This window comes from Ptychodera flava, chromosome 4, assembly GCF_041260155.1.
Source record: "Ptychodera flava strain L36383 chromosome 4, AS_Pfla_20210202, whole genome shotgun sequence".
In the NCBI taxonomy this organism is placed as follows: domain Eukaryota; kingdom Metazoa; phylum Hemichordata; class Enteropneusta; family Ptychoderidae; genus Ptychodera; species Ptychodera flava.
In genome coordinates, this window is record NC_091931.1 from 13,735,963 (window position 1) to 13,757,220 (window position 21,258).

At 38.3% G+C, this 21,258-nt stretch overlaps 1 protein-coding gene and 1 long non-coding RNA gene across 3 annotated transcripts; one reads left to right on the forward strand and one right to left on the reverse strand.

Moving 5' to 3' along the window:
• Positions 1–4,696: 4,696 nt before the first annotated feature.
• Positions 4,697–21,181, forward strand: LOC139130945 (transmembrane protein 272-like). 2 transcript variants are annotated; one of them, XM_070696798.1, is made up of 6 exons: positions 4,697–4,808; positions 6,638–6,692; positions 7,628–7,720; positions 8,223–8,294; positions 18,295–18,519; positions 18,974–21,181. In XM_070696798.1, the coding sequence occupies exons 1-6, from the start codon at positions 4,785–4,787 to the stop codon at positions 19,141–19,143; spliced, it is 639 nt and encodes a 212-aa protein (XP_070552899.1). In that variant the 5' UTR covers positions 4,697–4,784; the 3' UTR covers positions 19,144–21,181. The 2 variants fall into 2 exon arrangements, with proteins under 2 accessions (XP_070552899.1, XP_070552900.1); XM_070696799.1 differs by lacking the exons at positions 7,628–7,720; positions 8,223–8,294.
• On the reverse strand, positions 8,456–16,550 carry LOC139130946 (uncharacterized). Its single transcript, XR_011552026.1, has 2 exons — positions 16,481–16,550; positions 8,456–12,633 (listed from the first exon to the last, which is right to left on the reverse strand). It is a non-coding gene; the product is annotated as an uncharacterized lncRNA (long non-coding RNA).
• Positions 21,182–21,258: the final 77 nt, after the last annotated feature.

Below are 21,258 nucleotides of genomic sequence, written 5' to 3' on the forward strand. Positions count from 1 at the left end.
TTATATTTATGTAGTGACGTATATTGTACTACGCATGCGTAGAATAAGTTACTCTCCTCATGGTTCAGCGTCTAGAGAACAAGAGCCCCCATGTTGCTCTGTACAAAACGTAATCATACACTACACCTATGTTGGGGTAACATAAATATCCTCGACGGAGGATATCGTTTTGGGCATGGGCAGCTTGATTCTTACACAATATAGATTATGTATCTTGCAGCTACACTTATCATCATATAAGTTGTGGGCTTTTTAATAGATTAACAGAAGTATATATATATGTATATTTACATCCCTTTTCTCGCAGGTTCTATCTACAAAGATGATTGTCCAGCTGAACCATATATTCCACTTTATCTCATCATCTGTGGTGCCTTCTCTATAACATTGGTTTTCTTCTTCATGAGTACGGTATGCCTGATAAACAACTGCGGCGCAGACGACGCAGATGACTGCAAAACTTGCTGAGAATGTTCATTTTGTTATATCGATTACCTTTACTGCACGCCAGTCAGTTTTATTATGTACGTATTACCATGCTGGCCGTCAAAAGTGTTGTACATATTACCTTTTGCGTGTCTTTCTAGTTGATAACTAGATCAAAACTTGCTTGCGAAAAATGTTCATCTATTTTGATTGCTCTCGATGCAGGAATAAACAATAATACGTCTTGCATTTTCAAATATTGCTCATCCCGGTCCCAAATTGAAACGTCCCCTGTGTCGACTTATCTGTGTTTCTCCAATGACAGCCAGATTGTAATTTATTTTTTTCTTTGAAATTGATATATCGGTTTGCAAATTAGTGACGCATGATTCGTTTTTGTATTTAATATCCCAACTGGCGAAGTTAACAATCATGTACCTAGATGTATTTCAACAATAATGCAACCCCTCCAGCCCCATAATGGACGAAACTTTGCACGATAAAATCTTGACCTCTCTACGAGGTGAAGCCGCGTACATTATGGGGTGTAATGTTTCTTTAATTCCATTTTAGGCCGGGAAAGGGTACATTATTGCTATTATTTTATAGGTTTTGCGATGCTAATGAATTTGTAGATGTAGAAAAAATGTGACACACAGAGACATACAACCAAGGAGACACAGACACTATATTTGAATCTTTACTTTAAGTAACGTATTACATTCAAATGCATGACAAAAATGGTAGTTGTAGATGTAGTAAATGATAACATTCAATGAAGATGGATGCATGAATCGCCTTTGATAGCTTTTATCAGATTCTGAATGTTATATATGTATGACGATGGTCGCAAAAATAAATATTACTGCTCCTATTGGGGGCCGATGTTGCGCTGGCTTGAAACCGCAAGGTTTGTTAGCTTAGATTTACCGGATTCGATGAGACGGTGTAAATGCAGGATTATGAGTGTCACCGTGACAAAAAATAGTCGTGTCATCCTGGTGACGTTTATCGTAAAATATTAGCTTTTATACCTGCGTATCTATTTTGCATAAACGGAAAATTATACCCATTCGTCATTCATAGCATTTACCCATAGGTTTCACTTGCCTAAAATGATACCAAAATTTATTTTTTTCCATTCTCCAACAATTCTGTGGCACTTTTACAGCGAAAACGGAGTCAGCGTGGACTGTGTATTGTGACCCGCAACAAAATAACGCAGCAACGGACAGAACAGACAGAACATCCAAACTAAACGTCATCAAAGGAACACCGACTATTCAATCAATCACACAAAACATTCAAAAGATTCAATTTGTTCCTCATGATGAGGGGAGAATAAAACAAAAAGTATGGTAAATCCTGTACAGAAGAAGATTGAACGGCGCGGAATCAAGTGTCATGCGCCTGCATCTACACGGTGACAAAGTTGCTTGGTCAATCGAGGTGCCAGCTGGAGCGAAACTTCGACTTAGACAGCATCAACCGAACAATCGCTGCAGCAAGCAGCTCAATGTAGATTGTTGCCAGTTTTGCCAGTATTATACACCGTAACCATATTATTCGATACTTCATTACTCTACGTATATTACAAACGTGCACATGAAATTTTGACGATAGCAAGCACATCGTCATCGACTGTTCGGTCGACTCCTCTGCCCCTCCCCCTCCCAGCACACATCAGCGACTATCCCCAGTGTATTTTCCATAAATACTATTCGTGTTAAGCGTCAGTTGTTTTCCCAAAGACGCTTCTATCGATTCTAAATATTTGTTTATTCACGAAAATGTGCGCTAGTTTGTACTGATATCAAGTTTAATATGAAACCAGGAAGTTGTAAAACTTAACTCTTCTTTCTTGTCTTTGGACAACGGCTGTCAAACCGGCACCTGGTAATGATGATAAGAACTGCAATAAACGTAGCAACAGCCAGGGAGGATTTCAACAGACGAGTCGGCAGCTGGTTACAATTTGGAATGATTGTTTGAACTGGATAGAGTTCCTTTCTGAATAAACGCACAGGGAAACATTCTGCGGATACACTGAACGGGACACACAGCATTTCTAACCCTTTTATTTTTTGTCCCCGAGCGGTATGTTATGAAGTGTCTGCATTGAGGGCGCTCCGACACACGGTCATGGCGGGTAACTTGTTCTATCGAGCTTGTTTGGAGACATTTGTATTGAACTGATATTTCTCCGTCCATGCTCGCTGTAACTTTATCCCGGAGAGGAATGTTTAAAAAATCTCAAAAGATGTGTCAGGGAAGGATATTTAGAAGACAAATTTTACAAGCAACTGTTTTCATGTAGGGCCTAAGTGTATAAGCGTTATCGATAATGTACATGACAGTTTGCATGACATACTGTTGAATTTCCTGTATCAAATTATTTCATACGAATTTTAGCTTACAAAGCGTATCTGTTTTGCAGTAGGTTGCTCCCCGTATACTGTTGATTCTGAACAAATCTAATCATTTTTGGCGATCGTTCCAAGCGCTACCGGATACCTTGACTCTCATGTTACTTCATTCTTTGTTGTGAACTTGGGTAAATTTATTTAATCTTGTATCGAGAATTTTGCGGTGCTTACTTGTCAGCTTTTGTGAATTTAGCCTACTAAATTCTATTTTGAACCATCTGAAAACTGCAACGCAGTTACAAATGCCAAATACCGTCATTAATACTATAAGTTCAATCTACATGTATAGTTGTGTGGCTGAACCACACATACCTCTATACCTAGTGATTGAGGGCGCCTTCCTAATGGTATTGTTTATCTTGTTTGTCTCAGTGTCTTGTTAAGGAGTGTAGACGCTACAAAGACAAAATATTCGGTTAGGACGTTCATATGCAAGCAGGGTATTCGTTCTCCTATTGCCTATGTGTAGTGATCCAGATAATTTGATTTCAATGATGAGATTCTTGGAGCGCCCAGAATACTGATAACCTCGATGACAACTTTGAGATAAAAGACAGACGTACTGCCATCGTTCTTATACAAATAAAAACCTAAATACGACATTGCTAAACCACTCTTCAGTTTATGTAGATCGGTAGATATAACTAATCTAGCATGGGCAAGCAATCATAATGGGTGAGAGCGGTGAACTTAGTCGGAGTGTACTCGAAATATTGATTTTCAAACATAGTAATTGTGTGGAAATGAATTATCATCCCCAATCCAAAATTGTCTGTGATTGGCAGCGGTTTTCATTCTTCAAAGAACAAAATAAAAGTCAAAGGTTTCAGATAGACGATTTAAAATATGTGAAGGTTTAATGGTTAACTTTGAAATCATCATATTCGAGATGTACATAATCTCCCTAAAAGTAAGCGTGTAGCTCTCTGATACTAACCTTTTCATAATCGTTTTGGAATTTTCCATCACCGGAAGTTCATCAATCACGTTGCTTTAACGCAGAATTGAGCAGTCAGCGAAAGACAAGACCAATATCACAAGGTTGCTTTTTGCGGTCATTGTAAAATGGAGTATTCCGATAGAGATCCTAAAGCATTATTTCACACCAGCATGTTAAAGCATATCTCGATATGTATCGTCTCATCTTACTTTGTCTGACCGCGCTGAACGAAAAACGCAACTCTCCGTTGTTCTGTATCATTTAAGGCATTAAATGTTACCGTACCCCAATACATGATAGGCTAATTATGACGTACAGACCTTCTGGTTTGACCCTAATCTCTATCACGTTAAAGCCCATTTAAAAATATTCAATATTGGTCATGTTGAAATGATAGTATCGAAGAATGAATGCCCGGAATTCTGTTTCCTTTCGGTTCGAAAAAAAAACATGAATTTCCGATGACATTATGTCGTTATCTCTAGGAGGCGTAAAGTCAACATTTTCTCTCACTGACAACAAAGACGTTATTCTTTTCCACATAGAGAGTTCATTTTAAGGTCACATTATTGCCGGAGACTCAAGCCGTGCAGTATGTTTGAACTGGACTCTGAAAAACATAGGGACAAAACTGTTCTTTTTATTACGTCGTTCATATTGTTCTAATAAAAATAAGTATTGTTAATTAATATTCACGCTTTATCTTGAGACATTCTTTCTGCAAATAATCAATAAGCTTCCCTGGTTTTTGTCAGAAGACATCTTCATTTATTACCTGTCGTAGTAGTTTAAAAGTAATCCGTAAAATTTAATGTTGTCTTTGAAAAAATGAAGTCAAACGGTTAATAAGTGAGTTTGATGCTGATCAAAAACACATCACGTAGGGGACTACCCGAGATCACGTGATCTGTCACATGACCATTAAATTACACTCTCACGGCCTAGAGGTAATTGAAAAATTTTAAGAACGACCCGACGAAATATTAGCGATAATGGCGGACGAAGAAAACCAGCGTGTGAGTATCTTTTTTAGATCATACAAACTTGAAATTTTTCGTAATATTTGGCCATCCCAATTATGTACGCTTGTTCTAAATCTGTGTAGCTGGCATATTGTTAGAAAGCGATCACGCTTACGTATGCCCCCTACACTGTTCACAACTGGGATGCTACTGTTACTTCCGGGTTAGACACGGTCAGAACAAGAAGGAAACAAGAATTGCATTGTCGTTTGCTCTGAGTTTATTTTCGGATTTGGACAGCATCGTTGAAAACTAGACTCTCGAGATCTAGACCTTATTTAGGCAAATGCAAAGCAAAGTGTTTAGGGCAATTCGTCAAGTTGATCGATAATAACAATATTCGGCAGATATCTCTACGTATAACCAGTTGACTTTCGGTTTGTCGTCACGCACATTTTGTCGCCTGTATGGGGAATAATAAGCCAACCAAATGACTTGGCTTGGATACTCCCCCAGTATACAAGGCAAATAGAAAATTGCAAGTCGTTATTAAGGCCAATAACCATTCTGTTGTACAGAAAATGTTCAATGCGTGCGGGATCCCAACTTGGTCACGCGCTGTCGGATCATATGCACGTATTTGTGACAAATAGAACATAGTTCAAAAGTTTAGAGTTCACTGCGAGGTTGTTTTGTTCTTTACTAAACTCGAATCAGATTCTTGAGAAACAGGTATCACTGAAAAGGGACCTAAATTGCCAGACTTCACATGGAACATTGTATTTTGTCACGAAAACTTACGCTCCTTGAACTTTATCTCATTTCTGAAACGAGAAACATTTGAAAACGCGCTCCTTTTAAGTGAAAGTGTCTATTATTAGAGCACTCAAGTGTATGAGGCCAACTCAATGTATCACACAAACAATTCAAATTGTAAGATAACATTTTCGGGACTGGATTCTTTAGTATCAAAGCGATCAACACAAATCATGTGTCGCCGGGGGCATGTCAAACGTTCAATTTATTTACCAACTACAAAGAGTTCTGTGGACAAAGACTATATACATGTACCTGGCAAAGCTATATGTACGTCACGTCGTTAAGTGCTAATAAACATCTCAGCTGAACTAGTACATACAGACGCCATCTACGTCGAGTTTGCAATATAGACGAAGTCATCATGTCAACAGTGTTTTGCAAGAGAAATGCAAAGCTTTGCGTTAGAGGACTAGTAAGCTTAGGTCATTATCTCAGCTCATTTGCAGTACAGTTTAGTGCTGTGACAATTTTCAATCAAGGCGACGGAATTCTTACTGAGAAAAATACGTAGATATACGAGTACGAGGGTTATGAGAGATGAACACGACAAAATTTCGTGTGCGGAGTCTCTAATTTTCATATAATGTGAATTTTATGGTTCGACCTACAGTTAAAATGTATATCTCATCTCAACAGGAATTCCAGTCACTTAAAAATGCGCCATTCTACTTGTCTGTCTGCAAAACCCGGTGTTTATTTCCCCCTCTTCTTGTGCATGTCCATACAAGTTTACTACTCGTTGCGAAAGGTAATGCTGTAGTTCAAAGGTGTGGAAAGCTGTATCAATCTAGTAATCATAAAAATGCTTTCACCAAATCAAAAACGCCCTCTCGAAGAAAAGTGCCACTAGATCAAGAATTGACTTTTCATCGCAAATTATGTGTCACACATAGAATAATATTGTGTGCACTGATTTCTTGCCCCATTGTACATGTAGTTATGCTTATTTATCTATTTACTATTTATTCATATATTTGTTTTTTTGTTTATATATCTGCTGTTTTGTTATTTGTTTACTTATCGTTCTTTAATTCATATACATACTTTATATTTTCATCCAACAGGATCCCATTCTACCACGGGAAGACAAGCCGCCCTCATACGATGACCTCGAAAAAGGTACTTGTCGACTCACCAAATCGGATATTTGTATTATATCGACGTTCATCTCATCAGAGTTTGTTGCGTTATTCCCGTTCGAGTCGAGGTTTTGTTTTCTTATTTGATGCTCAAATTAACTGTTTATGGACTGACTTCCCACTAGAAATGATGTGTTATTTCCAAGGAAATTCAGTGATTCCATCGTACATGTACAAACAATTTTATGAATTTACAGCGCACAACGCGCACATACATATGCTAAACATTTAGACAAGCTTTTTGCAGATTATTCATGGTTGTTTCTGACAGACGCGTCGGGGTAGCCATGAAACAGCAATTTATAATATTATGAGTTAAAAATTCATTTTAAATTAACAGCGCAGAACGTAAGAACTTAAGAATAGAAACAGGTGCGATTAATGCTATAATTTATTGAATACTACCCCGCACTTTTTCTGTCTGTTGTACTCTGGGCAGCGTTTGAAAACCAACCCTGCCAGCATAACCTTGTTACGTGCAATATAACCAGTTACATCAAGAACCACATTGAGAGAAAGTAGTAACCCATGTTGCTTACATATATAGTAATAATTACGAGGTCAACTTTGTCCTTGGTCGTTCATGAAGGGTTTCGAGAACACATTAACGTGCTTTCGTTGATTACCCTCTACAATGAGAGTTGACTATTTTTGCACAACTTCTTTGTACACAAGCTTCAAGACAAAGTATGCCTAACACGTGTTCCTGTGGTTTTAGCATCATCTTTCCTCTCTTGACCCATTTACTTGTCTTTAAATGTGACTCACTATCTGTCAATTTCCCTCTATTGCTGCGATTACATCATTCTCTCTCTCTCATTCTCTCTCTCTCTCTCTCTCTCTCTCTCTCTCTCTCTCTCTCTCTCTCTCTCGTGTTTTCGTTTCAAAATCGAACGATATCCGTTGGAACCTCAGCCGGCCTTTTCGCTCGTGTTAAGATGGCCAAACAACAATCGTCAGGACCAAAAGAGCTGACAAATTCAATCTGCGAAATAATCTTTGGATCCGGTAAGAAATGAAAATAAATTCATCCCGAAGTGATTTCTTTCCACTGTAATACGTTACGGTAGTAGAGAAGACATACGTGCACAGCGCAATTGTGTGTGATTGGGATGATACAGTCTAGGGGAAAATAAAGTAATTCACTTTGAAACTTGCACAGCATACGGTAGAGTCGATGTGCAATTTATTGAAATAAAAACATATTTCTCGCCACGATTCCATCTCATGATTTTCAATACGTGTATAATTAATCTTGTGATCTTCAACAATTTCAATATAATCCAGTGTTGGATTGAAAGCTTACACTAATGATGAAAATTCAGATTTGCAAATTTATCCAACATACTCACCGACGTTAAAATGTCAATGTGTAGTGTATTTTCTCAATAATTTACCCTGAGTGCATTGCTTAACAATTAATAATCATACAGGAACTACAAGGAAAATCAATGTAAATAAACACATTTTCGAGACATTTATACATTTCTGTTTGTTTGTTCTACTTTAGCTATTCTGTTACTTGGATGCCTAATCTTTTCTACGGTTTCCATGGCAATTCCTATCGTGATGATAATTATCGGTGAGTAATAGTCTCTCTCTCTCTCTCTCTCTCTCTCTCTCTCTCTCTCTCTCTCTCTCTCTCTATATATATATATATATATCCCTGCATTTAAACTAAACCACTTCTGGTCATTTTGCTCTGTTTGTGGGAGATAAATAATCACCAAAAAAATGATGAGATGGAGCGAAAGGCCAAGTATCCTTGACGTTTTAATGAAATATGAAAAATGAGAAAGCAAGAAAAATTCCTCGCCAGTTTCCCAGATTTGAGAGAAAACTACAGGACAACCCCAAACAATGGAGGTCAAAGGTCAACTGGCGAGGAAAAAGTTACACAACAGTAAAACACTGGAGAAAAGGCACATATTAATCTACCACAAAGGTGTGGGCCTCAAAAACGCCAACACCAACCTATGACTAGCAATGGAGGTTGGAGGGGTGAAGGCTGGAGGATAAAATTGTTGGAAAAACCAAACTGCCAGCTGCTTATTTGGCGGTGTGATCGAAAAGAGACAGGGCAATGTTGTGACCCCCCTCTAAGGCACTAATGAATGGCACTCTATTTGCCGTAGAGGGCAGTCTACCCTTGAAAATATGAAAACTACAACTGCATGTATATAAATCCGATTATCTTTCTATAATCGTGGTTTTATATCCCTGCATTTAAACTAAACCACTTCTGGTCATTTTGCTCTGTTTGTGGGAGATAAATAATCACCAAAACAATGATGAGATGGAGCGAAAGGCCAAGTATCCTTGACGTTTTAATGAAATATGAAAAATGAGAAAGCAAGAAAAATTCCTCGCCAGTTTCCTAGATTTGAGAGAAAACTACAGGACAACCCCAAACAATGGAGGTCAAAGGTCAACTGGCGAGGAAAAAATTACACAACAGTAAAACACTGGAGAAAAGGCACATATTAATCTACCACAAAGGTGTGGGCCTCAAAAACGCCACAAGCCACACATCGTGTGGCCGCCCCACCCAAAATGACCAGAAGCAAAGGTAAAACCTGATGAAATTACAAAACTGGTTGACACAATTCAAGAAAACTTAACTATTTTGGTAAACAACAATGCTAAAAATCTATGTATGGTGGCCCCCATCTCGCTAATGTAGAAATGAGGAAAGGATCAAACCAGAAATGACACCCATATATAGCGGCCCATGCCTGTCCTATATATGAGTGCAGAGCACCAATTTCCCTTTTTCTGTTCAACAAGTCATTGACAATGACACAATGCCCTCATGTTAATAGGTACTTAATTAAACTCCCTTCCTGTCAAGTCCATATTTCAACACCAGGTCAAGATGGTTAAAATTAATGAAATACATATTCCCTATGGTGTATTTTTACATAATACTGTACATTTGAAGGCTGTTGAAAACAAAAATACTGTTAACTTGATGATACTTATTTATTTAATTTTATTTATTTATTTATTTATTTATTTATTTTATTTGACTAAAGATGCTATAACAGACCAAGCCAAGTGAGTGAATAAACGTCGTGTTTTGGCTCAAAACCCCTTTATACTGACTTGGCTGATGGGGAATTGATACTGTCTGGCAGGGAAAGGGTTAATTACAAGTCCTCTGAGAGGACTACTGTAAGCTGCCATACTAATAATGGTCATTTAAATGAACCAAATAGTATCTAATCAACAGGATGCTGCCAAACATTTTTGCATCCTATACTAACACTGACAGATTAACATCGGTACCACATTTCATAAAGTTTGATGCAGTACTTTGGACATTCACCCTAAAAACAAAAATCCATTATGTAAATGCAAACTACCCATTAATTTATATATATGTATGATACCACTAAGTGCCAATGATTTGTATTAACAACACTATGAGATCAAAATCTGTACCAAGTTTATTAACGCAGTATTTGTGGATATATCACTAGAATTAGGAAAGTTCATTACATATACAATCACCAATTGATTAACTTGACACTGATAAATGTCTTTTTCACTGTTAAAGCAATTTGAGCTCAACATCTGTACCAAGTTTCATGAAATTTGATGAACTATTTCTTGACACATCAGCCTAATTACTAAAATCCAATAAATATGCAAATAAGCAATTAATTGATAAGAAACTTCTACATATCTTTGCACGGTATTTGACCACTGATACAGCATTATTAGACATATGACAATAATTATGAAAGTTCATTAAATATGTAAAAAAGAAATGAAACTCCTTAATGTGTTCACAAAGTATTATGATGCTGACGGATCAACATCTGCTCCAGATTTCGTAAAATTTAAAAGTATTTCTGGAGATAGCCCACTAATAAGGAAAAGGAACGAAATATGCAAATTAGCAATTAATTAACATGATACTGCTAAGTATCTTTGTACACTATTGTAGGGCTATGTGCTAAAGATATTGACCATTTGTTTCATTAAATCTGCTGCAGTAAATTCTGGACATCACCGTATATTCTAGACATCACCCTAATTGCAAAAATTCATCAAATATGCAAAATAGCAATTAATTGATGCAATACTGACATATGTCGTTGACTGATATTAGAACGCTCTTTGAAAATCATCTGCAGAAAGTTTCATCAAATTTGGTACAGTTGTACCAAAAACAGTGCTCTCATCCAGAATTATGCAAATTAGCACTAATTATGCATGCCACACCAATATAAATTGACATGCATAATAATTATGCTACAGTGTAGTATCCCTGTACCAAGTTTAAAAAGAATTGGCACAGGCATATCTCAGATATCTGCACTCATGAGCCCCTATGCATGGACACAGCACTAATATTAATTTCATCCTTGAACCCCTGTGGATTATACCTGGGGACCCTGTGGATGGATATCGAATACAGGAAACAAAACGGCTGTCACAAAGCCATTTTTGATTAAATCATTACAAAAAACGGCGTGCATATATATGTGAAAAGGAAAAAAAAATGTACTAACTTTCAATGCAATCGCGCCCGGCATCGCTGAGTAATTTACATGAACGAATGCACAGTCATCAAATATAAGAAACAAAATGGCTGCCACACAGCCATTTTAGACCGGATACAAACAAAATTCAATGTGCATATGTATAACATATAGAGTAATCTATGTACTAAAGATGTGCTGTGAAATCACAACGTCCTATGTCCAACACCCCTGGGAAGCAGAAAAGTAGGCCAGGCTCCACTCCCCTAAAAGGGCAAAAATCCCACACATAGCCTGTACAGGGTAAATGTCAGCCACATCAATCTTCTGAAATGAAATAACAAATGCTGTGCCCAGCCTGCTATGCTTAAAATTGAAAAGAGTTAATATCATTGACTGAGGTTCACCTGAAGTTCCCGAAACTGCAACATATTGAACCGAATGACACCACCTATATCGTGCTTATTCTAAGTGGTGATTTCCCCAATCCTGAGGAATCCATAGAAGGCTGTTAGAAACATTGCTCTGAATAAACAACACTGATAAGCTGATGTAATAACATCTGGAATGGTCTTAACTAGACAATGTAAAATATCGCGTGTGATAGGAGACGAGTACCCAGTTTATGCTCTAATGTGCGATATAAATGAACCAGTTTGTGTACCATAAAAGAATTGGTTAGGTCTGAAAAACCTGCAAGTTTATGAACATAGCTTATGCCTGACAAGTAAGTTGACACAGTGGATGGGGCTAGGTGCTGTCTGGAAAGGTAACCAATAAACAATGCAATAGCCGTGTCTGAGAGTGGTAGTGATGGACAATGCACCCCAAAGTGGCTGCCTGTGAACTGTATAAAAGGTCTCCATGCACGTCTGAGAGTGGTAGTGATGGACAATGCACCCAAAATTGGCTGCCTATGAACTGTATAAAAAGTCTCCATGCACGTTGGTATGTTTTCCTAGATGAACAGACAGTTAAGGGCTTGCAGCAGAAGCCTGCTCACTTCCACCTTCAACCGATTGGTAGAAACTGTGAGGGGATGCCAGTTGCCTAGAAACTAAAACCCCCTGACTGGTAATGTCATTGTTAACTGATTGGGCTACAGCTGGAGATGTAGTAGCTGTGGCTGGGCTTGCGGAGGTGAAAAGGCCAGCATCCTTTAAACCCTGGATGACTGTTCGCGACATAATGGCTGCTAATGCACTGGTATCGGTGTGAGTCCAAGAAGTGACACTAGGTGTTCAAACTGCAGCAACAAGTTGTTCGCTATGTTGACTGGTAGTGGGAACTTGTAGGAATTCTTGAATAGGTTCAGCTGCATGTGGAGGATTGACCGATGCTCTCACAGGGGCAGCAAATGTTGTTGTTGATGAAACCTTGCGTTAAGCTGTAGCTGCTCAGGTGGCCGATGCTTTTCGCTTCGGTGGCATGCTGTTGATAAAGAGAAATACTAACAGCAAGTAAAGTGGACTAGACCTTTGGCCCTATTGGCTAATGGTAAGAATAGTCACGCCAGCATAGGGAAGAAAAATAAAATAACGCTTGCACTGCATAATAAAATGTAAAAATTGTAAACCCTTCACCCTGGTAACACATTAATTTAAGTACAAAGAAATTAAAATAACCACTGCATAAATTAAACAGTGCACGTGGCTACAAATTAAATCAACCCTTGAAACAGAAGGTAAATCCAACCAATAATATTGGTAAACCACTCTCCCCTGACAAGGTATGTGAGAGGGTACAAAAACAGCACTAGTGCAAATGGCCACCAAAATGGTTACCGGGTAAGATATTGCACTAATCATGCTGTAAAAAGGGAATATACCTTCATTGGCCAATTGGGTAATTAAAACTATGCAAATAAAAATGCATACATAAGTAATACGTAATAAGGTATATACAACCAAAATTAATACATGATAGTAAAGCCACTCTTTCATGACGAGATATGTCAGTGTGAGTGGCAACAAAAAAAACTGAAATAAGCCCAATATGCATGTACGCAAGGCTGAAAAGTGTAAACGAATGTACGGAAACTGATAACACGTACCGACCCTACTGGCAGTACTGCACCATCAAAACACGCTCAAATTAACCGTAATGATTTAAGAACTGCCCCCTCCCCCCCCCCCCCGTAAGCTCCTATAATAAGCAGACGTTCGTGTGCCCTTATTGATGATAGATGGCGCTTAAAAAGCAGAGAACGTACTATGGGCCAAAATTCCCTCATGGGTCACAATTGCCCAATTTACCTTACCTGATCTCGCCAAGTGCGCTAAAATGAACCCCATCGGCGCAGAAAATCTGTGCACACTTGCTAAAACACGCTTGTGTTTCCAGAAATGCCCAAAGGCCAAGCCTTCTAACTCGGCCTCTAAAAAAGTGTTCAACAGTGAGACACGCTCGTTAAAAACGGCTACTATATGATGTGATGCGCGGGAAAATCTGGCAAACAAAAATAAACTTGACGTCCATGTAAGGCCAAAAAAAAAAAAGAAATGTTTCTGGTCAGCGCGCGCGTCACTTGAACAACAGCGCGTCACCCTTTTTTTTCCTGGTTTGTGGCCGGCGGCTGTGGCAAACTACATACTGATTACTATAACACCAAACCAAAACGGCTGAAGAGAAAGAGAAAATTCTTTGGGGCACATGATCAGTGACTGCATGAACAATTTAAATGTTACTATATTGATAAAACTGTAAAACTCAGTGTTCTCCCCAGACCATAGCGGTCCCGCTACGCTTTCGCCTCTCCCCGTACGCTTTGATTCTCCCCGTTACGCTTTCAAATAGTCCCGCCATCCTTTTACGCTTTGCGTAGCTACCAGCTGATGCATGCATTGTCTACACATTGGCGCCCACTGCAACTTTCAACCTGGTGGAAGGTTTGAAGTATGGTATGCATCAGATAAGTTGTCCGTAAGTGTTGAGAGGAACGTTAAAACAATAGAACAATCGGCTGGGTTGTTCACAAATTTTCATTCCAGAACGACTATTACGACCAACAAAGACCAACTCAGTAGGCCTATACACAGTCGTTTGGAGAGCTATTCAGCGCTGGGTCTATTTGCCCCATAGACGAGTGTGCAGAAGCGAGAAATACCCCAAGTCTGGAAACAGAATGGCTATAAAAACCACGCCATGTCACATTCCGTGTCCGATTTCACTGTGAAAATTAACACGTTCATCTATCATGCAACCGTCGATAGCTCCCTATCATTTTAAAATTTCATACCTGATACTTTATCTGATTCAAAAACGCTCGTTTCGTGTAATTTTCGGCCGAATTCGACGGACACCTCGCCAAAACCTGGGGGTGAGCAACATTCCGGTCACCTCTTGGGTCCCTCCACTTTACTGACGTTGGCGCCGCCTACCCATGAGGGATGACTGGAATGTTGCTCACGCTAATGTTTTGGCCAGGTTTATCCCGAACTCAGCCGAAAATCACAGGAAATGAGCATTTTGTAAGCAGATGAAGTATCAGGTATGAATTTTCGTGTGATTTTCGGCCGAGTTCAGAAGACACGTCGCCAAAACATAAGGCATGAACAACCTTCCAGTCACCCCTCATGGGTACGCGGCGCTAACGTCAGTAAAGTGGAGGTGCCCAACGTCCACTGTGAGGTGACCGGAATGTTGCTCACGCTTATGTTTTAGCGACGTGTCCGTCGAATTCGGCCGAAATCACACGAAACGAGCGTTTGTGAAGCAAATCAAGTACCAGGTATGAATTTTGAGAATGCTAGGGAACGGTCGACGGTTACATGATAGATGAACTTGCTACTTTTCACGGTAAAATCGAACGTCGAAGATGACATGGTGGCACAATCCCTATACGAAATAGCCATTTCATTTCCAGACTTGGGGTATTTCTCGCTTCTGCACACTCGTCTATGGGGCGAATAGACCCAGCGCTGAATAGCTCTCCAAACGACTGTGGGCCTATACATCGCGGACAAGTGTTCACAGAGGCAGGCGGTGTAGCACTAGCAGGGCGTTTGATCACATTCCCATGCTTTGATCAACGAAATGGATCGCAAAAGAAACAAGAGTTAACTGGTAAGGTTGATTATGATTGTACAACGATGAGTTTTATCCTAGTACGATCACGATCGCGATCGAGTTCACATTGCATAAATTTCAATATGGCGGCGGCCATGTTGGTCGACGGGTTTATAACGTGTTGACATTGATACTGGCGTCGCGTGTGGTGCCACTCCGACATGTCCTCTGAAAGATTTTACACCTGATTTTCGAGGGATTCTAGTCGTACTTAGTTCATGTCTTGTGATCATCTTGCTGGTATTTTTAAAATCAAGAATCGAACGACGATGTCCAGTGGCAGTAGAAGTTGGGGGGGGGGGGCGCTGGTTGAACTCTATCCCCGTGATGAAAAATTATTCGCGGTGTTTGTCGTTCAAAAATGATATAAAGAATTGTGTAAAGCTTAACCTTGTGAATTTTCCTCTTTTTTGGCAAGTTTTGACAATTTATTAGCAATAGGCCTATATGTATTAATGAAACTCCAATCAGACGAACCATTTCTTGCTCTCAAAGTTTCAATCTGAATCTTCTGTTTTAATTGCAATTGTAATTACAATACTGTGATGATTTATTTAAGTGTAATAAAGAGTTTCCATGATGTTCAAACTGCACACTTGTGTGTTACCATTGCATTTTGTTGTGAGTGTACATGTATGTGTGGATGCATGTGCAAGCTTACATCCATATGCAAATATAAATTAATGATATGCAAATGATTGTGCAATTTAGCTGCTACGCTTTGGCGCTTTAACTGACCCTCCTCCCTCCCTTGAGGAGGAGGAGAAAAAAAAAAATCCGCGTCGCCGCACCATTTTTTTAAGAAAGGCCTGACCAGAAACATTTCTTCTTTTTTTTTTGGCCTAATCGAGCAAATCTCCACGAAATGCATCAGACTTGATCCGGCAATAGCTGCTGAAAGTTATGACAAATCAATTGCACCTAGCTGTAAAACAACCACACTGGGTTACACTGGACGACATGTAAATCAAAGCCCCGTACATTATTCACCGTACGGCCTCCGATGCCGTGTAGCTGTATTTCTGCAGAACTGCACATGTTCAATGACTGCGGCACAGGATGTGCGTTACGCGGTAATGACATGGACGCCTCGTCACAAAAGAATGACCTAAAATTAACACCTTTGGCTCCATACTGATTGCCAAAAACATGTGCCTGGATGCCCAGCACTATATAAGGGTAGGACCCCTAAGACAAAAAGAGAGCTTGCCTGAAAAATGTAGAAGCGAGGATAAAATTGTTGGAAAAACCAAACTGCCAGCTGCTTATTTGGCGGTGTGATAGAAAAGAGACAGGGCAATGTTGTGACCCCCCTCTAAGGCACTAATGAATGGCACTCTATTTGCCGTAGAGGGCAGTCTACCCTTGAAAATATGAAAACTACAACTGCATGTATATAAATCCGATTATCTTTCTATAATCGTGGTTATATATATATATATATATATATATATATATATATATATTGTATACATTTTGTGTATATATATATATATATATATATATATATATATATATATATATATATATATATATATATATATATATATATATACACTTTTAAAAGAAGCACACTGACACTCTTGTTATTTCGTCTAGACTAAGGTGTAGTTGTTGCGTACGGCGTCTCTTTATATATATATACAGCTTCTTCAGTTACATCTAAAGAGAGTAGTGAAAATGCGTTAAAAAAGAAACGAGATTAACAAAGACAGAGATTTGGTCGTCACAGAAAGCAAGAGAGATTTTTGAAATAGGTGATATTGTAAGAGTGAAATATGCAAGAGCCGAGCCAAAACTTGACAAATAGTACTAAGGCTCGGTAATTTAAACCGAAGGACCTCGCATTTACATGATCAAATCATACAGGGTCCATGACTAAAGTGGTTCGTGCAGAATATATATGGCGAAATCCTATGAAGAGAACGTAAGTTTAACCAAATGAAATAATCATGGTTCAGTGAAAGGGAGTTCAGTGAATCAAAATTGTATGAACGGGATTTCAGTACACTGCCAGGAAAGGAAATGCATAGTGCAACTCCAACTGAAAGTCCATTATGAGGGAGCATTCTTTTTCCCCCGGGGTCGGATTTTGTACTTACATACATTTAAACAAGAAATTTGATTTTTGGAATTTCACTGAAATATTGATTAACTAAACACTATAGTCTATGAGGAACTATAAATAATTTTTTACAATACAAAAGTAGCTAAATCTGTGCTTTGTGAATGCTTGGCAATTGATATAAATGTATGTGGTGAGAATAGGGTGTTTAAAAAAGGAGATGTCAACAACAAAAATTATATTGGAATTTCACTCAAAGTGATTATTTGTAGGTTCAAAAGGGATTCTTTGAAAGTCCAAAGGTCAAATGAATAAATATATGTCAATTAAGATATAATTGATACAAACTGACATCTGCGGGGAGGTTCACTGTTTTTTGGGGGCATGACAATTGGGGAGGGTCACTCATTTTCTTGCAAACACTTTTGAGGGGTCACTATTTTCCCCCTGGGCCATAGGGTGTAAATGGTGAATGAATCAAACCAGATGATTTTTTTTTGGGGGGGGGGGGTAGTCGCATTTTACAATTGATGAATTATGGGGGGGGGAGTAAATTATAAAAATTTAATTTGGTGGGTCGCGTTTTGCATTTCATTTGTACCTTAAGTTCCACCAACCCCGATCTCCCCATATAAACGAATGCTACCTGGGGAAAATACTGCAATTCATTGTACCAGAAATTCGGGCAAAGTAACACTAAGTCAGACAGTCTACGTAAGTAAAACCAAGTGTAATTACTGAACCTGTTAGAAGATCAAGTAGAGTTAGAAAACCAGTTGTAAAATTAAATCTGTAAAATTCACAATGAAGTACATCTGTAGACAATCTCTCATGTACCACTATTCTTTTAAAGGGGAAGCAGAGTGATATATATATATATATATATATATATATATATATTTATATATATATAATGCAACTTCCAAAAATATATCTCTGTTTACACCCTGCTCTCTTAGGTTCTATTCACAAAGATGACTGTCGAGCAGAACCACACATACCAATTTATCTGATCGTCAGTGGCACATTCGTTATAGTGGTCTTCTTCTTGTCAGCATGTGCGGGTGACAAGAAAAGGCGCCTGGTGAACGACGATGTTGAAGATGATGGCGGCGCTTCGTATGGATGTGCCAAATGCTTATCTACTTTGATTAGCCTGTTCCTGTTGGCCTGGTTCATAGCAGGTCAGTTTATCGAATTTCAATTGATTTTGGCAAGATTACGTAGAAGGAGGAGGGTGTGATCTCTGCGACCGACCTGTTAGACTCTGTCTCTCTGTCTCTCTCTGTCTGACTGTCTGTACGTATGTATGTATGTATGTATGTATGTATGTATGTATGTATGTATGTATGTATGTATGTATGTATGTGTGTGTGTGTGTGTGTGTGTGTGTGTGTATGTATGTATGTATGTATGTATGTATGTATGTATGTATGTATCTATGTATGTATGTATGTATCTATGTCTCTATGTCTCTATTTATCTATGTATCTATGTGTGTATCTAAGTATGTATCTATGTTGGTTAGTTGGTTGGTTGGTTTGGTCCTTTCAGTTTTCATGTGTTTTACTTTGTGTACTTTTGATAATAGAAAGGTGTTCAAGAAGGTAAACAATGGCTTAAAATCTTATCTTTCAGGTAACGTCTGGATTTATGGAACATATGAGCCTAACTACAGTAACGACGAAGCACGTGATTATTGCCACAAGACTCTGTATCTCTTCTCGTTTTGGTTAATGAATGCTACTTACATCCTCCTTGGATTGACGTGCTGTCTTGGTTGCCTTGCATGTTGTAGCTCTGATTAGTAACTATCCATCAATCTGAATTGACCATTGTGTTTTGTTACTAAAAGCAGTATTGTTAATTTTGGAAAATAGAAAGTTCTAACGTTTTTCAATCATTTACATCACGTCAGTTCAGACTTTCAACATCCCTGAAACAAAGCTTAGAGAAGGCATGCAATTCTTTGCTAATCATTTAAAGTTATTTGTGAACATGATTTAACCATACATGTGTCAGACGTTTGTTTGATTTCTTATAAGTATAATCCCCTATTCAGAGAAAGTAACAACTTTGAAATGAGGTTAATGACGATTATATGCGTACCCTTAATGTGCATAACCTATAGGTTTAATAGAAAATGTTTGCAGGGCCCTGGATTTGCTTCACATTAACCCTTAATAAGTACTGTGTATTGGAATAGATATTTCTTGATTTCGTTGTGGCTCTTTACTTTTGTTATTAGAACCTAAAGACGATTATATGAAAAGGATGTAATATTTATTAATTAATATTAATATTAATCAAGCGATATGCAACAGACTTCAGTCTAATCTCAAAATGTACCATAAACACAGTGCTTTGACACAAGTATTTACGAATGGTCTGCTGAATACTTGATCGAAGTACACTCAGTGTGACAGTTTTCGGACGACCTCAGTTTTCGGACATTTAGTGACATGCTGTTAGTTACACCCACTTCGCTCCATATCGTTAGCGTTTTACAAGTCATGTGACCTCATATTAAGTCAGGTGACACTGTTGTCCCGTTTTCGATAGTTTTTTTGGTAGAAGCTATTGAGTTCGCTACGAGCGGCGGTCAAAAATTGTCGTCTGACACCGCGTCGGTGATACTGTTAACATAATGCCGTCAGGTCAAAGTAACTGAAATTTTCACTAAATTCCTGATTTAGCATTGAATTTTGAATGTGGGGGCAAATAATGATGTTGAAAATATTCTTTCCATTGTTCGCTACAATTGCATGTAGTTTTAACGAAAACTGCGCGGTTGTTTCGAGAAAAAAAGTACATTTAATGAACGTAAAAAGTGTACAAGTTTTCGGACAGACAATATTTAGCATAATTGTGTAAACGTAGTAAGTGACTTACCGCGTAAAAACTTGACAGGTAAATAATTCCATACAATGAAATATACTCGATATTTTTATTAAATAATGCCTGTGCGATTCTAATACAAACAAAATATGCGATGGAGACAATTATAAGTAATACTCACTGAACAAACTTAGCGAAGTTTGCCACACCGTACGATGCAAGGTGCTGAAAGCAACACACAGAGAGACAGCCCGTGTCCGATATATAAGCGCTATACACGTCGAAATATAGTTGAGTCGTCCATGGATTAAACATAACTAATTATCATCATTCTTATATACAGTTTTCTAAACACATTGAAATTAAAAATCCGTAGTTTGGAGTTTCAAATTATCAATACTTAGCTCCTAATCACATTCCAAACACGACGTCCGATTGCTGGGATTGCAGTCCGATTACTACGCCCTCAACATGGGGTCAAAACTTTGGCAACTTTGACCCCGAAATACCACTCCCGTCATGAACTGAGTTTGAGGATAAACACAATAAAGTTTCGAAAGGTATGGTAATAAGATTTCGTATTGCTGGTCATTTACGAAACGACTTTGGGCGAAATTCACTACCCTGTCCGAACACTGTCACACTGAGTGTACCCTTCGTGGTGATCGTCAGCGAGATGTAACAGGTGCTAAGGAAAATGAAAAATACTTTTTGGCAAACAACTTTTCAGAGGCACATCGGATGTTATTGTTTTCAACGGTTTCTATTGACACCGTGGCCATAAATTCAAATCAGTGACTCTTGCCATTTGGACAAGTGAAGTATCTTAACGTAACGATTATGTAATGCTTTTTTGTACTGGTTGTTATATCACTTTTTAAAATAAGCTTTTTGTCTTTTAAACACTTGTTATTTTTTGTACTATCATCCAATACTGCGAATGCATATGGTTATGAACTGTACCATGTCTGTGTTTGAGTTTGAAATAAATAACTGGTAAGGCGACAATATTAAACCATTTACTATGTGCCAAAAACCACAAACAACCCTATATTTTACTAAAAGAACGAAAAATGTTGTCGTTA

Bases quoted from the DNA above. Each gene is read 5' to 3' on its own strand.
- LOC139130945 (XM_070696798.1), top strand. From the start codon at position 4,785: ATGGCGGACGAAGAAAACCAGCGT. The intron at 6,693-7,627 runs GTACTTGTCGAC...TTGGAACCTCAG, and splicing joins ATACGATGACCTCGAAAAAG to CCGGCCTTTTCGCTCGTGTT. The intron at 18,520-18,973 runs GTCAGTTTATCG...CTTATCTTTCAG, and splicing joins GTTGGCCTGGTTCATAGCAG to GTAACGTCTGGATTTATGGA.